We start from the raw sequence: 13,545 nt of genomic DNA on the forward strand, positions 1-13,545 counted from the left end.
GATGCGCTGCAGCTCGGTCGGGGATGAAGCAAAGCTGGGTGGGACTCGGAGCGGAACGCTGGGCCCAGGAAGGGGGTGATGCTAGGAGCTGAGACCCTTGATCTCTTTCATCTCCTCCCTCCTTTATTTCCGGCGGCTCCCCTAGGGAGGTGTACCTGGAGCAACCTGGCCTGCGGGGTGTGCGGGGTGTCAGGGGTGGGGCTGGAGTTGGAAGTAGGGAGGGAAAGAGTGAGGCCCAAGGGAAGGGAATGTCTAGGTACTGGAGAGGCCACTCCTGGGAGGCGGGCGTGGGAGGACAGAGGTCGTTTCTCTCAGGCAGGCCCCAAGGAGAAACCCGAGTAGCTGCTGACGTCTCGCTACCTTGGGGGACCGGCCTCTTGGGGCTCCGCGTTCTCTATCGCTGTCTAGAGAAGGATAGAGCAGAGGGTGGGGCGAGCACAGGGTGGATAGGCTGTGTGGGTTTCAGAGATAGTGTCGGGGAGTGCTCAGGAAACGGGCAGTGTGCGGGAGGAGGCAGTACCAGGATGAAGGGACATGTGAGAGGCAGAGGTGGTGCCCAGGAGGAGGGGGCAGTACCCAGGAAGGAGGCAATATGAGAGGAGCCAGCACCCAAGAGGAATGGGCAATGTAAGGGAAGAGTATCCGTGAGAGAGGACAGTGACAGGATGAGGAGACAAGTAGGAGACCAGAGGCCAGAGGGAGAGGGCAGTGGTGAAGAAACAGGCAGTATCAAAATGAAGATGCAGTGCTCAGGAGGGCAGTGGGATGGGGTCAATGCCAGGTTGAAGGGGTAGTGTGGGGGAAGAGACCCCGGCTCAGGGGACGAGGACAGTGGAGGGGAGGGTGCAGTACCGGGAGGGAACACAGCAGGCTTTCCTCTTTCCCTTAGTGACATCATGGCAAATTACCAGACTGCAAGGACCCAGCTCGGGTGACATCCAGCAGGGCCGAGCCGGCCCCGGCCTGCCCGGGGGGCCTCGGTGCCAGCTGGAGGGTCTGGGTACTGCTCCCTGCTGGCCCAGCGCTCTGGGGGCGGGTTTCTGCTCCGCCCTCCCTCGGCGCGGGCACGCGGACCGGCAGGGTCGGGCTAGGGCCGGGCTTTTCTGGGCCAAGGATCAAGGCTCCTGGCTGGGATAGGCTCTCACGCCTTCCAGTCTTCCCGACTGGGACTCTGAAGAGGGCGCAGTGGTGTCAGCAGACAGCGAGGAACCGCACCACCTCGGCTGGAGGTGGGATCTATCGTGACCCCGCCCAGGGCGGAGTTATCAGGACCGGAGACCCGCCCTCAACACTGAAGTCTCTGGGATGCAATAGTTCGGGGCGGAAGTTAGAAAGCCCCGAGAGCTAGGCGACGGAAGTGGCCCCTTTACTGTTTGTCCGTGCTCAGGCGTTATTCTATTCCCTTGCTGCTGCTCTTCAGGCGCTGCTTTCCCCTCCCTCTCCTCTCTCTTCTCCACGCGCGGCGGTGCGCGTACTTTTAATCGTGGTCGCGCACTCAGCTCCTGTGCTACTCTCGTGGCACTTTCATCATGGCGGGCATCCTGTTTGAGGATATTTTTGATGTAAAAGACATTGACCCGGAGGGCAAGAAGTTTGACCGAGGTGAGTAAGATGTGCAGTGGCTAACCTCGTGCTTGGGGCCACACCCCTGGGCTCCAGGTTCCCCCAGCTCACGTGGCCTTCCCTTACCGGCAAGTCCTGATATAGAGACCTGCCTCAGGAAACGATTTATGGACGATAAAACGGAGACTCTGGACTCTCCCTGGGTTCACAAATGGCGTGCCCGGTGTCTGGGTGGCCTTTTATTATGGTGCTAGTAAACTGAGCTTATTTCTAGTCGCTACCCACTCTGTGCTAGGAGCTACAGTATGCACCTTGCACATGTCTTATTCCTTTCAAGAGTCTCCATGAAGTAGGTGGTGGCGTACCCATTTTGCTCTGAGAGGTTAAGTAACCCACCAAAAGCTGCACAGCAAGTAATCCGACTCCAGAACCTCTATTCTTGTATTGCTCCTAGAATCTTTAGCTCTTTGTGAAGTCCTCCCGGGGTTAGAGTTGACAGCTTGGAATAATAAAAAGAGTTGCTCTTTATTCTGTCATTGACCAATAATTGTTTCTCTGTCTTTGGAGACAGAAGTTGTTCAAGACAACACTAGTTCTTACACTTCCTGAATCCCCTCAACACAGCGCCTGGCACAGAAAGATAAAACCTTTGAATGAATGAAAAACTTGCCCAAGTCAGCTTGTTTCTTAATCACCTAGGCAGGCCTAGAATCTGGATATTGTTGCCAGAGGACTTTTGATTCTTTTCTGGGGATTCTGTCTACTTGCCATTATTTTTCACTCCTTTTTCTCTTGCACATCTGGTTCTGATTGAACCTGCACTTCTGTGAGAGCAGATGAGAGGCCAGTGGATGAAGGCTGGGTTGGATTTAGTGTTCTATTGCATACAGTCCCCCAAAGTAGGTCTGCAGGGTTGGCACTGGCCAGGCATTTGTCTCTGCCACTCTTTCTCTACTTTCCTCCAGTGTCTCGACTGCATTGTGAGAGTGAATCTTTCAAGATGGACCTTATCTTAGATGTAAACATTCAGATTTACCCTGTAGACTTGGGTAAGTATTGAATACAGACAATAGTAGGAGAATTTTTTTGCTATTTCATCTGTTCTTTACCCTTAGAGATTTCCATTATTTTCAGGTGACAAGTTCCGATTGGTCATAGCCAGTACCTTGTATGAAGATGGTACCCTGGATGATGGTGAATACAACCCCACAGATGACAGACCTTCCAGGTGAGGGAGTGGTGAACAGGGTACTTGAAATATTCCTGAGGACTAAGTAGACAAGTGGTATGGAAAGACCCTTATTTAATTCAAGGAATAAATGATTATCAGCAGAATTTGAGGAACCTCAATGAAATTGCTGCATTTAAAAATTCAAACAACCAGGTGTTTATCTGGAGCAGTGGTTGCATGGTTGTGAGTTGTATCTTCTTGATGGCTGAGGAAATGGCCACTGAGTGACCTAGGCTATGTGGGTCTTGCATTTTGGGAGGGAGTTTGGTTGATGGGAGTTTGGAGCCCCACTGAGTTCAGATCTCAGCCCTACCACTTATTTGTTGAATATCTTAACCTTTTTCAGCCTCAGTTTCCTCATCAGTAAAAGACAGATGTTCATACCAAGGTCACAGGTGAGGATTAAATGACATTGAGTTTGGAAAGTGCCTATTATAATGCTGGCACTTAGCTACCAGTTACCACTTTTATTATTAACTACTTTTAAGAATAACTACCACTGTTGTTCCACAGGGCTGACCAATTTGAGTATGTAATGTATGGGAAAGTGTACAGGATTGAGGGAGACGAAACTTCTACTGAAGCAGCAACACGTCTGTAAGTTCCTTTATCTTGTGAGAACCCTTTCCCCCTACCTTTTTCTGAGAATTTGGGCCATGCTCATGCTTCCTGTGTTGGAGCCCTCTCCCCAAGCTCCTCAGACCTTAGTGGGACCCAGAAACTTCTGGGAACAGTTTTCAGTCTGAAATGTAGGCTGCTTACTTTGCCCTTTGTCAGGGCCTCAGGGCCTGGTGGTCCACACAAGAAATGGGTAGTCTTGCTGTGTACAGTGCAAAAGAAGGTTGATTCCTCAGGAAATAAATGCAGCATTAAGTAATAAAACTGCTAGGCTTTTTTTTTGTTTTGTTTTTGTTTATGTGAATGTGTGTGTTGCTACTCTGCAACCCAATCCCTAGTTCTTTGGTTTCCCTGTCCAGCTATTTTTTCTTTTCTTTAAAATCTTATTAAAACAATATGTTCCCTTTGTAAGAAATTTGAAAAGCAGAGAAGTAATGTGAAGAAGGAAAAAAAGAGTCACCTATAATTCCATACCCAGAAGGGAACCTTTTACATAAAGTGTTAGACATTTTAGTTTTTTTCCTCTGTGTGCTTTTTTTCTTTGAGATCACATTTTTCATTACACTGTTTTCTTCTGCTCCTTTTGTGTTTAATGTTATATAAAACAATTTCCCCATGTCACTTTAAAGCTTTTTGTTTAAATGGATATATCTTAATTGACCATTTCCCTTATTCTGGGCCTGTAGTATTTTCTTCCTTTGCTAATATAAGGAATACTGCCTTGCATATATCTGTGCATTCATGTTTGTCTGAATTTCGTTCTGAATGACAAAACATTAGAAAGGTGCTGCTTTTCCTTACACTGTGCTGGAGAGTCACTGAGTAGCAGCTGCTCCAGAGCTCAGACTCATGAGACTGGACCTTCTGTTTCAGCTCTGCCTACGTCTCGTATGGGGGCCTGCTCATGAGGTTGCAAGGTGATGCCAATAACCTGCATGGATTTGAAGTGGATTCCAGAGTTTATCTGCTGATGAAGAAACTGGCCTTCTGAACCACCTGGGAAGCCAATCTTGCTGCTTGGTCACTTAGCTCATGGACATTCATTCAAGCCTGAGCAGCAGTTACTGTTGTTCGCCTGTCTAAGAGGGCTGGATTTGTGTCGATTGTGCCTTGCATCTTTAGGTGGTGTCTGAACTCAATGGGAAGTTGACTTGCCTGTGAAAAACCCAGTGGGACAGCTTAAAAGGAATCAGAAGTTGTGTGTATACGATTTTTTAAATTAAACTTCTCTTTCTCAGACTTTCTTCCCTTAAAATATATATTTCTTTCTGTTTACTTTAAAATAATTTTTTTTCCAATTTGCCTGTGGTATATTATGTTTCTGGCCCACAGCCATATGATCACATGTCAGTGTAGGAGCTATCCCAGCCTCTTGGTATCTGGGTTTAGGGTTTCTCATTCTCCTGGCTGACTATCCCCATCATCCTCTACTGTGATTTTCTATCTGGGAGAGGGAGTGTCTTGCTTTTGGCTCCTGAGGGCACCCCATGCCCGGAAGATACCACCCATTTGGCATAGAATTTTGAATTGGCAAGGAGTCCTGCTTGTTTCCTTCTAACACTTTCAGACTCTTAGGAAGTCAGATCACATTGACTTGAATGAGTCACTTGCACAGCCTAGAAATATTTATTATTTTTATGGAAGCTTTGGGTAGAGGCTTCTAGACAAATGCATGTGACACAACTATGAAGAGAATAGAAGAGTGGATTTGATTGTTATGAGAGTAGGTGGAGGAACTAGTTGTCTGCTCTACATTCTAGTGGTGACCTGGAGGGAAGAGGGTAAGTGGTGTTTCTTACCAGTGACACTGAACTGCACAGACTAGTGAAGTGGACAGGGCAGCAATACCAATGAGGTTGGCAGTCCAGTGCCAGTACCTGGAACAATGCAGCAGCCTGACTGCAGTCACTAACTTAAAAGTCGGGGAGGAACACAGTTGAGGAAATGATGATGCTTACAAGGACTCCAGCATTGGAGATGGCTCTTCAGCCTAGCATTTGAGGTCTCTGAGGAAATATAAGGGGCTTTGATTTCCCCTGGGAAATTCAGGGTACCTATCCAGAAAGATTGTGAGTGTGTATTAAATAGCTGGCTCTTTTGATCTCCCATTCTGCTTTGGGAGCTGGTCCCCTACTGAGATGCCTGGGGTATCTCTTTTCCCCATCATTTTCAGGTCTTTACGTGAGGTGTTAGAAATGGTATTTAGGGAAATGGGTTGAAAATGAATGGCCCCTGCAGGGGGTAGGAAAATGTGTTTCTTTTGCCTTAGTATGGGGTGGGGAGGGTGGAGAGGGAAATTGGAGATAGGATGGGGGTTTGGATGAATATTTTTTGGAATCCAGAACCTTTGCATGGAGTCAAATTTTTTTTTTGTCAGGGGTTGGAGAAGGATGAATTTAGGTTAGAGTTGGGGAACCTAATTACGAGTAATAGTTTGTGAGGTAGCATAGCAGACTATCTTAGCTGCTCTGGGGTGGCAGAAGAAACTGGTATGAGGTTGAACAGACATAGAAATGAACTGGTTATAACAGTGTTTTTTTTTTTTTTTTTTTAATTTTTATTTGTGTGTGTAAAGGGAATAAAATCATTTGGAAATGGTTTAGATCATCAGTAGGGACAGAGTAGTTCACACTAGAGAAGCCCATGGGTTATTTACATTTGCCCTGGAATAAGTCAAATGCCAATACTGGATGCCTGGAACTTTCTGGCTACATACTTCTTGCAGTTTGCCATCTTTGTCTCTCATCCAACTGTGCTGAGGACCCCTAATTCTTTGTCTCTTGTCCCTTTGGCATAGCTTGTCTTGGGTGCTATCTCTTTTTGTACCATAAAGTGCTTCATTTGAGTATTAGATTTAATCTACTTTAGAATTTCAATAAGTTAAAATTTCCACTTACCATTCCCTTGACTGCATGCTGGAATTTGTAGTGTGTATGAACTGATTCTTTCCCATGTAGGAACTGACACCATCTGAGATTTGGACAACATTTTTTGAGCTTTGTGCATTGTTGATTCCTATTCCATGGTAACTCTTCAGTCCATGATGGGAGAGAGGGACAACTGGAGGTGTCTAAATTGGTCGCCTTACCAAGAGCTTTGATTTTTAACTCAGAACTCTAATTGTTGATATATTAACTTCTTAAGGACTTGGAAATCTTTCCCAATAAATAGAATCACTGAATGATATACTGGACAGTGCACCACACTGGGGAGAGTATGGGCTCCAGACTAAATCAGCCTAGGGTATTCTTTTCCTCCTCACAGGCTATAAAGCCATTGAGAACTTGCCTGACTTCTCTGGGCCTCATCTGTAAAATAGAAATGATAATGCCTACCTTAAAGGGTGTGAGCCTTAAAAAAGGTAATGAATGTAAGGTTTCTGGCACACTCTGACTTTCATTTTGTTTTAGAATGCCTTTAGTAATCATGGAGTATTTGTGGCAGTGTTTGGAACTCTGGGTTCCTGGCTCCTGTACCTACATGGTAGCCTTTCCTCTCCTCTGGGGAGTTTGTGGGGAGGGAAGAGGAAATAGCTTCCATTAGTTTTCCCTACATGAGCTTCTGGAGGTAAGTGTTGACCTTTGCAGTGGAGTTTTTGTTTGGGGCAATATAAAACTTTTCCTAAGCACCAAGGCAGCATTTATTGGCAAAGTCCCATACGCCTGGCTTCTGGAGATACCATGACAGAGTTTAATGGTGGTAACACAAGGCCGCTTTTTCGATACTACTCACTTCTGGGAATTGGGAAATGAGCCTTCAGTTTATACTTGACTTGTACTTATCTGTCATGCTGTGTGAGCCCCAGGAGACTGACTCAAGCCACTTCCTGCACTTCCCCCTGACCTCCACAGGAGGGAGGCAGGAACCCATCCCTGGTGAAGCTTCCTGCGGAGCTACTGAGGCTCTGGCTGTTTGCTCAGCTGTTACATCCACATCTTGTCTTGACTGAACTGTCTGCACAGCCTTACCTGAGGTGTGAAGTTCTCCTGGGCTTCCTGTTAGCTTTTGTTTTTTGTCTTTTCTTAGGGAGGGACAGATGTGTTGCCCCTGAGAAGAGCAACTTTCTTTTCCTTTTGGTTAGTTTTGGGTGCTCTCATTTATTCATTCTTTATTTATACAGCCTCAGTTTTATCTATTATGTAGGCATAGCCTTTCTGGGAGAAAAATACTCATTCATTTCTCAAGAGTAAGGACCTCCTGAGGAAAGGACAGACAGAGTTCCACTGAAAATGACAGTAAATAGGTAAAGAGATTAACCTTAGTTCTGAGTAGAAAACCAAAGCTTGTTTTCTGTTTTCTGATATATGATTTGTTTCTACCTCTGTTCAGAGGCTGGGCCAGTCCAAGCCTTTGAGGAACTATCATATACAAAAGAGCATACAGAGAATTCATGAGTTGTAAAGTTGTGCAGAAAATAGACCAAAGATAACGAGCTGCTCTGGTGAATATTATTGATAGCTTAAAAAAATAGCTTCTGATGTTTTATACAGTGAAAAATGATCCTTTTTCTGTCTTATGTATCCACTTTTACCAGGGCTTTGGGTTTCAGGTGAAAGCAGGAAACTTGGTATAATTGCAGTTGTTTCCCAGGGCCTCTCCTCCAAGTAAGGGAATTACATATGGGAGACAGTGCTGATGTTGGCAGTGCCTGAGTACCTTACTCTTCCTGAGACAGATTATGGAAGTGAGGGTGGGCTGCAATTAGAAGAGGACTGGTAATGTTGGGCATGATAGCAGAAGGGTCGGGAAGTGGGAGCTGGACCGTGGGGGTGGGCAAGGTGTGTGGAGGAGAGAAGAGTGTATATTGTCCAGTGGGTGGATGGGTTAGGGGAGGAGAATATCCAGGCCAGAGGTCGGGTGGCAGGGATCCTGTGTCCGAAGTTCCTGGAGGAATATTCAAGGCTCCCAGGGCCCTGGGTGAGGGTCCAGGAAAGAGTCCATGAGTTCCATTCAAGGGTTGATGTGTCCTGTTCAGGTCTCCAGAGATTTGCTCTAGGAACCTGGAAGTTTGGTTCAGCAGACCAGGAATTTTGGCTCTGAGTCCCTGCAGTCTCTTCAGAAGTCCAGAACCAGTAGCTCTGGCTGACACACTGGAGTTTGTCTCCAACAATCCAGAAGTCCTGATTGGGAGCTTGTTCATTGTGAGGAATAGAAAGGTACTGCTTGGGACAGCTGTGGTGGGTAGGGCGCGCTTGGCACAGACAGTGGGCCCTACTACATGCAGCAGGAAACGAACCTTTCCTCGGAGCAGTTGTTGGAAGCTCAGGAAGATGGCACTGGGGTCTCTGTGAGCTGTGGTCCTGCCCTGTGGAGGAAGCTGAGGGCAGAGGATGGGCCTGAAGCCAGAGACCTGGGCCATATATCATTCCTCCCTCATCTATGTGGGAAAATAGGGTACCGTACCCAGGCTTTATAGCTGGGAGGGAGCATTCCTTGATAAATCATCTCTTTTACCTCAAGATTCCTAAAATTTGTTTTTCTTCCCTCAAGTCTTCTAAGGAGATAGGAAGGAAGGAAAATTTCTATAGTTCCCTTGACTGGGAACTTACCTGGGTTCCAAGGAGACCCTGCAGGGCCCCAAGGAGGAGGCGGACCTGTCCAGAAAGCTGTCCCAGTAGGGTTGAGAGGCAAGTGGGTCCCAGTTGTCCCCGTGCTGCCATCACTCCCTCCAGCAGAAGGGTCGTCGCTCCCAGAACATCTTGTGCCTTGGTCTGCTCCTGGGAAAGAGATGGAAGAGAGAAGCAGAGTGCTTCAAAGGGCATGCTAATAGCGGGTGGGGAGCCTGTAGGAGTAGCCAGCAGAATGAATCATAAGAGCTGAGAACTGGACAGGACCAAGGTCCCACCCAGCACAGGAATTCCCTCACAGTCTCCCGACAATTGGTCATCAGCCTCTGCTTGAATAACTCCAGTGTCTGGTAACCCAGCCTGGTCTTACATTTAATTTCAGTCAGAAAAGCTGTTTGTTTTTTGTTTTTTGTTTTTTTTTCCCTCCCTCACATTATGTTGAAATCTGCCCTTTTATAGCTTTACCTTTTGGTTCTGCAAATCTTCTTCTGCTACAAAATCTTAGGATCATATGATTTCCTTTTAACTTGATGTAGAGATGAAACCATGATAAAGGGCACAAAGATGAAGGGAAGGGGCTTCCTGATAAATGGCAGAGCTGGAACTACAAGGGCTTCCTAGGAACTGCCCTTCTTCCCTAGCCCAGTCTCCCTAGATGACAGAGGGCAGAAAGGGATTCCGGGGAGTCTGAGGGTAGAAGAGTTGACTTACCAAGGAGTGCTCCCTTCCTGTAGGTTTCCTGAGTCTCAGACTAAAGCACTTCACGCCATACCACAAGACTGCCACTTCCTCCAAGCTAATTAGAAAAGCCGTTTCTCGCATAACATGTTTCTAACCTCTCACTGTTCAGGCTGCTTCCTCCTGGACACATGCTTAATCAGTCCCTCTGAATAAATTAGCATGTTTCTAGAGGAGGATGTCTAGTACTCAGTCTAGTATTTTTAAGTGTACTCTATTCAGAATAGTTTTATAGGAATATTTCCACAATGTGGGTACTAAATACCTAAAGTGGCCTAGAATCACTAGTATTTTAAATAGCTGCTTCGGTAATATTACATGCTACGTTTGGGGTCAACACAACCCTCCCAGATCATTTCCATAGTAAATTCTAATGTTAGGAGTTTATATGAGGGAAGCAAGGGCATTGTGGCCTAAAAGCTGGGATAGGACTTTACTCAATTCCTTTACACATTAGAATTTTTAATGTATTTCTGTTAAAATTTCACCATGTTTTGGACCTAGCTTTTCAGTGAATTGAATCTTAATTCTTTTGGTTTTCTTTTTTGCTGTGGTTCCCAGCTTTGTGTCATCTGGATGACAGGTCAGTCTTCTTCATTCCAGCTTAAGAAGGTTGAATGGGAATAAGTCAAAGGCATGGCCCATGAGAAACTTCTAACTAGCTTTTCATGGTGTTCAGTAGATTCTAGAATCTACTTAGTGTACTGGGACTGCAAACCATCACCTTGTCCAGAGGATATCATCATAGTACAATATAGATTGGGTGAGGGTGGCCCTGCCGAAGGTAAGATGTTTTCAGGGAGCTCAGGAATTTCGAAGAATCCATGGGAAGCAGTAGGAAACTGATGAAGACAGGACTTAGAGAAATCAAGGGAAAGTCTGGCTTTCTTACCGTCTGGGTTTTCCATTCTCCCAAGCTAAAATCCACAGCAGGCAGCAGGACAGGTGAGGACAAAGGGTTAACGTCTGGGCACTGGCTCTGTTGAAAAAGATTAGTGTGGGACTGGGAGAGAAGGGAGCTGAAACGGAGGGGGTATGGTGGCCCAAAGACCAGAGTAGGTTTCTATGAGGAATATATCCAGACTAGAACTTTTAAAGGAGGGCTTGATTGCAAATCACTACCCATCTCAAGGAGTGGGGATCAGGAATGGTCTTACCAAAGATAACATTGGAAAAATAGTGATTGAATCAGGGAACGAGAAGAAGTGATGCGAATGAGGATATTGCACCAGTTAAATGGATAGAGGGAAGAGTGCTTTGGGATTCTCACCAGTCTGCCCTGAAGGACATGGGAATCACGAAGCAGTTTATTTAGGAGTCGTGGGTCACAGGCAGGAGGAGCTGGGCTGGACCAAGTTAGTCTTGCACTTAGGAGAAGCACGGCCATGAGGAGTAGTTCTTAGATGAGGAGAAGTGAGGTCGAAAGGGATGGATAAGGAAGAAATCATTGTCGGGCGGTGGTCCAGGAATTCCTATTTAGGACCCAGACCTGAAATCCATGGAATCTGCCACTCAGATGCCTCATTCCTGGGAAACTGGGTTCCCGCAGCCCTCCCTTACTGTAGCACATCTCCTTTCTCTTTCCCCCTCTACTAAATTCTGATTTGGCCCTTGGCCCCTCAAATGCCTTCTTACCAGTCAGCTCCATTCTGACCCGGCTGTGTGGTTGGAGTGGCTCCCTGTATGGGGCCTCTCCCCTGAATCCTTCCTGGGGCCATGGAGGCGGCTTGGGCTTGGGCTCTTGTACTTCCGGGCAGAGTGGGGTGAGGTACAGCACAGGTAGGCCAAGGAAGAAGGTCTGGAGTCTATCCTGCAAGTAATAGGAATAATGAACACTTAATCAAGTTTCAAGGAAGAGACTGGCTGGCTGGCGGAATAGATGCTGGGGGGGGGGGGGTGGTTGTGATGCTGACCAGCCTAGAACTGCTAAAGCTCTGACTGCTCCCATGTTTTCTTGTGATTATAGCATTGATGTCTCCTGTCAGGGTTCCTCAGTGAATTTCGTATGGATTTGGTGCCCTTGTCCCCTGCCTGGGAGCAGCAGGACAGGATATGCACGCGCACGCGCGCACACACACACACATTTTAATTGGTCCCAAATTCTGAGCAAACTTTATTGGTTGGTTGGGGAAAATCTGGGATGGGGATAGAGAATGGAAGTATTGTGGCACAAGCCTGGAGAAGAGAGGGGAAAACATGTATAGGGCCAGGATGAGGAACTAGCAAACTCGCGTAATGTATTGAGAGGTAGCTTGGGAAATGGGGTTGAGGAGTGGGATTAGGCAAAAATTAAAAATGAAGCAAAACAAAACTGGATTACTAGAGGTCAGTGATTAAAAGATTAATAAAGGGTGATGTGGGAGAAGTTAACCTCTCATTCTTTCCCTATTTACCCCCACACATAAAGCCTCTTAGAGTTTTTCTTTGCACTCCAAGTTTTAAAATACTGGGTTTTCCAAGGCAAAGAGATATGCTAACAATCCTGGGAACGTCCTTCCTGAGGCAAGCTGTCCAGGAATGGGCACCCGCTGAGTGAGGTAATGCCTACCTTACATGGCATACCTCACCTTAGACACCCACCATATCTGTCTGGTAGCCCACACCTTCCTCCCTGCCCCCTCTTCAGACCCCTTCCAGTTCCTTCACAGGACCCCCCACATGGCTTCCTCCTTTTTTCACAAGTTGTGCAAAGAGTCCTGCACCTGATTCAATATTGGGATTTCCTGTAGGTCTGTCAACATGCATGAGCCCTCCTCCCATTACCCTTTCCTTGTGCCCTGGCTTGCCTGACCCAGCCTCCCCAGCCTCTGGATTCAGAACCTTAACCTAACTAGGCGTGACAGGGTAAGAATGGGCATTGGGACTGTGTCCATCTTGGTGCTGTGTTCCCTAAGCCCTAATGTATCTCCTTTCTTATTTTCTCCCTGAACCCATGTCCCTTTTCCTTAGGGCCAGCCAGGACTATGCCATATTCCACCAAGTCTGTGATCAGTCCCTCAGAATCCAGCACCCCACCCCCTACTCCTGTTCTGTCCTGCTCCTCCCATTCTGGGAAGGCCATACTCTTCTCGACAAAGGTCAGTGCCTGTAGGTTCCAGTTTGCCTGCCCCTCCCCCAGCTGGGAGCCCAATTCCTCTTTCCTGTCTTTCCTACCCTCACTTAACTCCAAACCCTGCTTACCACTCACCGGGTGTAGAAGGGCTCCAGGACCCGGAATGAAGAGGAAGCAGTGCTCTGGGGAGCAGATGGGTAGAAAGGCATGTGGCGTTGGGGCATAGCCCCTTCACGGCAGTGGGGTCACACGCCTGCCCTGGCCATTTCTGCCCAATCAGAGAGCAGGGAGCCACCAGACACTGGCGAGGGCCCCCGGAAGTGACGCCTTCTCCTCCCACTGTGCTGGACCTGGAGCCCCTGCCTGGACCATGGTCCACTAGCGGAGCCTAGCTCCTCCACGCACACACACCACAGGGATGATTTGAATAGGGGGATCTGTCTTTTCCTAGGAGATGGGAAACCTGGGACCTGGCTGGAGAGGAGATGGGAGAGGAACAGGTTTTTTAGAAGAAAACTAGCAGGACATTTTTGTTTTCAGTTCCTGTGGCCAAATTTCTTTTCCCTGGATACCACAACTGTTGCCGAAAGCCCAGTAGCGCTCTTGCCTTCTTGCTTTTCTCTCCTATAACCCCTAGGGGGGTCATGTCTTATACCCCTTTTCTGAGTGGGGATGTAGCTATTGCCTGTATTGGAGAATGACCCCGTGTTAGGGGTCAGTGTTATGGGGAAAGGGTTTGGACAGTTTGAGAGGACTGCAAGGTGAGTGGTATGTGT

At 47.2% G+C, this 13,545-nt stretch overlaps 2 protein-coding genes across 4 annotated transcripts; one reads left to right on the top strand and one right to left on the bottom strand.

Moving 5' to 3' along the window:
* The first annotated feature begins 1,310 nt into the window (after nt 1-1,310).
* Nucleotides 1,311-4,656, top strand: POLR2H (RNA polymerase II, I and III subunit H). Its single transcript, XM_016134539.2, has 5 exons — nt 1,311-1,602; nt 2,529-2,612; nt 2,698-2,791; nt 3,308-3,391; nt 4,286-4,656. The coding sequence occupies exons 1-5, from the start codon at nt 1,530-1,532 to the stop codon at nt 4,401-4,403; spliced, it is 453 nt and encodes a 150-aa protein (XP_015990025.1). The 5' UTR covers nt 1,311-1,529; the 3' UTR covers nt 4,404-4,656.
* Nucleotides 4,657-5,945: 1,289 nt separating this feature from the next.
* Nucleotides 5,946-12,934, bottom strand: THPO (thrombopoietin). 3 transcript variants are annotated; one of them, XM_016134538.2, is made up of 7 exons: nt 12,905-12,934; nt 11,353-11,527; nt 10,988-11,115; nt 10,610-10,696; nt 8,962-9,129; nt 8,649-8,729; nt 5,946-8,532 (listed from the first exon to the last, which is right to left on the bottom strand). In XM_016134538.2, exons 2-7 carry the CDS (start codon nt 11,363-11,365, stop codon nt 8,089-8,091), a joined length of 921 nt encoding a protein of 306 aa, XP_015990024.1. In that variant the 5' UTR covers nt 11,366-11,527; nt 12,905-12,934; the 3' UTR covers nt 5,946-8,088. The 3 variants fall into 3 exon arrangements, with proteins under 3 accessions (XP_015990024.1, XP_015990022.1, XP_015990021.1); XM_016134536.2 differs by having other exon boundaries at nt 5,946-8,717; XM_016134535.2 differs by having other exon boundaries at nt 5,946-8,729.
* Nucleotides 12,935-13,545: the final 611 nt, after the last annotated feature.

This window comes from Rousettus aegyptiacus, unplaced genomic scaffold (genome assembly GCF_014176215.1).
Source record: "Rousettus aegyptiacus isolate mRouAeg1 unplaced genomic scaffold, mRouAeg1.p scaffold_m13_p_4, whole genome shotgun sequence".
Taxonomy (NCBI): domain Eukaryota; kingdom Metazoa; phylum Chordata; class Mammalia; order Chiroptera; family Pteropodidae; genus Rousettus; species Rousettus aegyptiacus.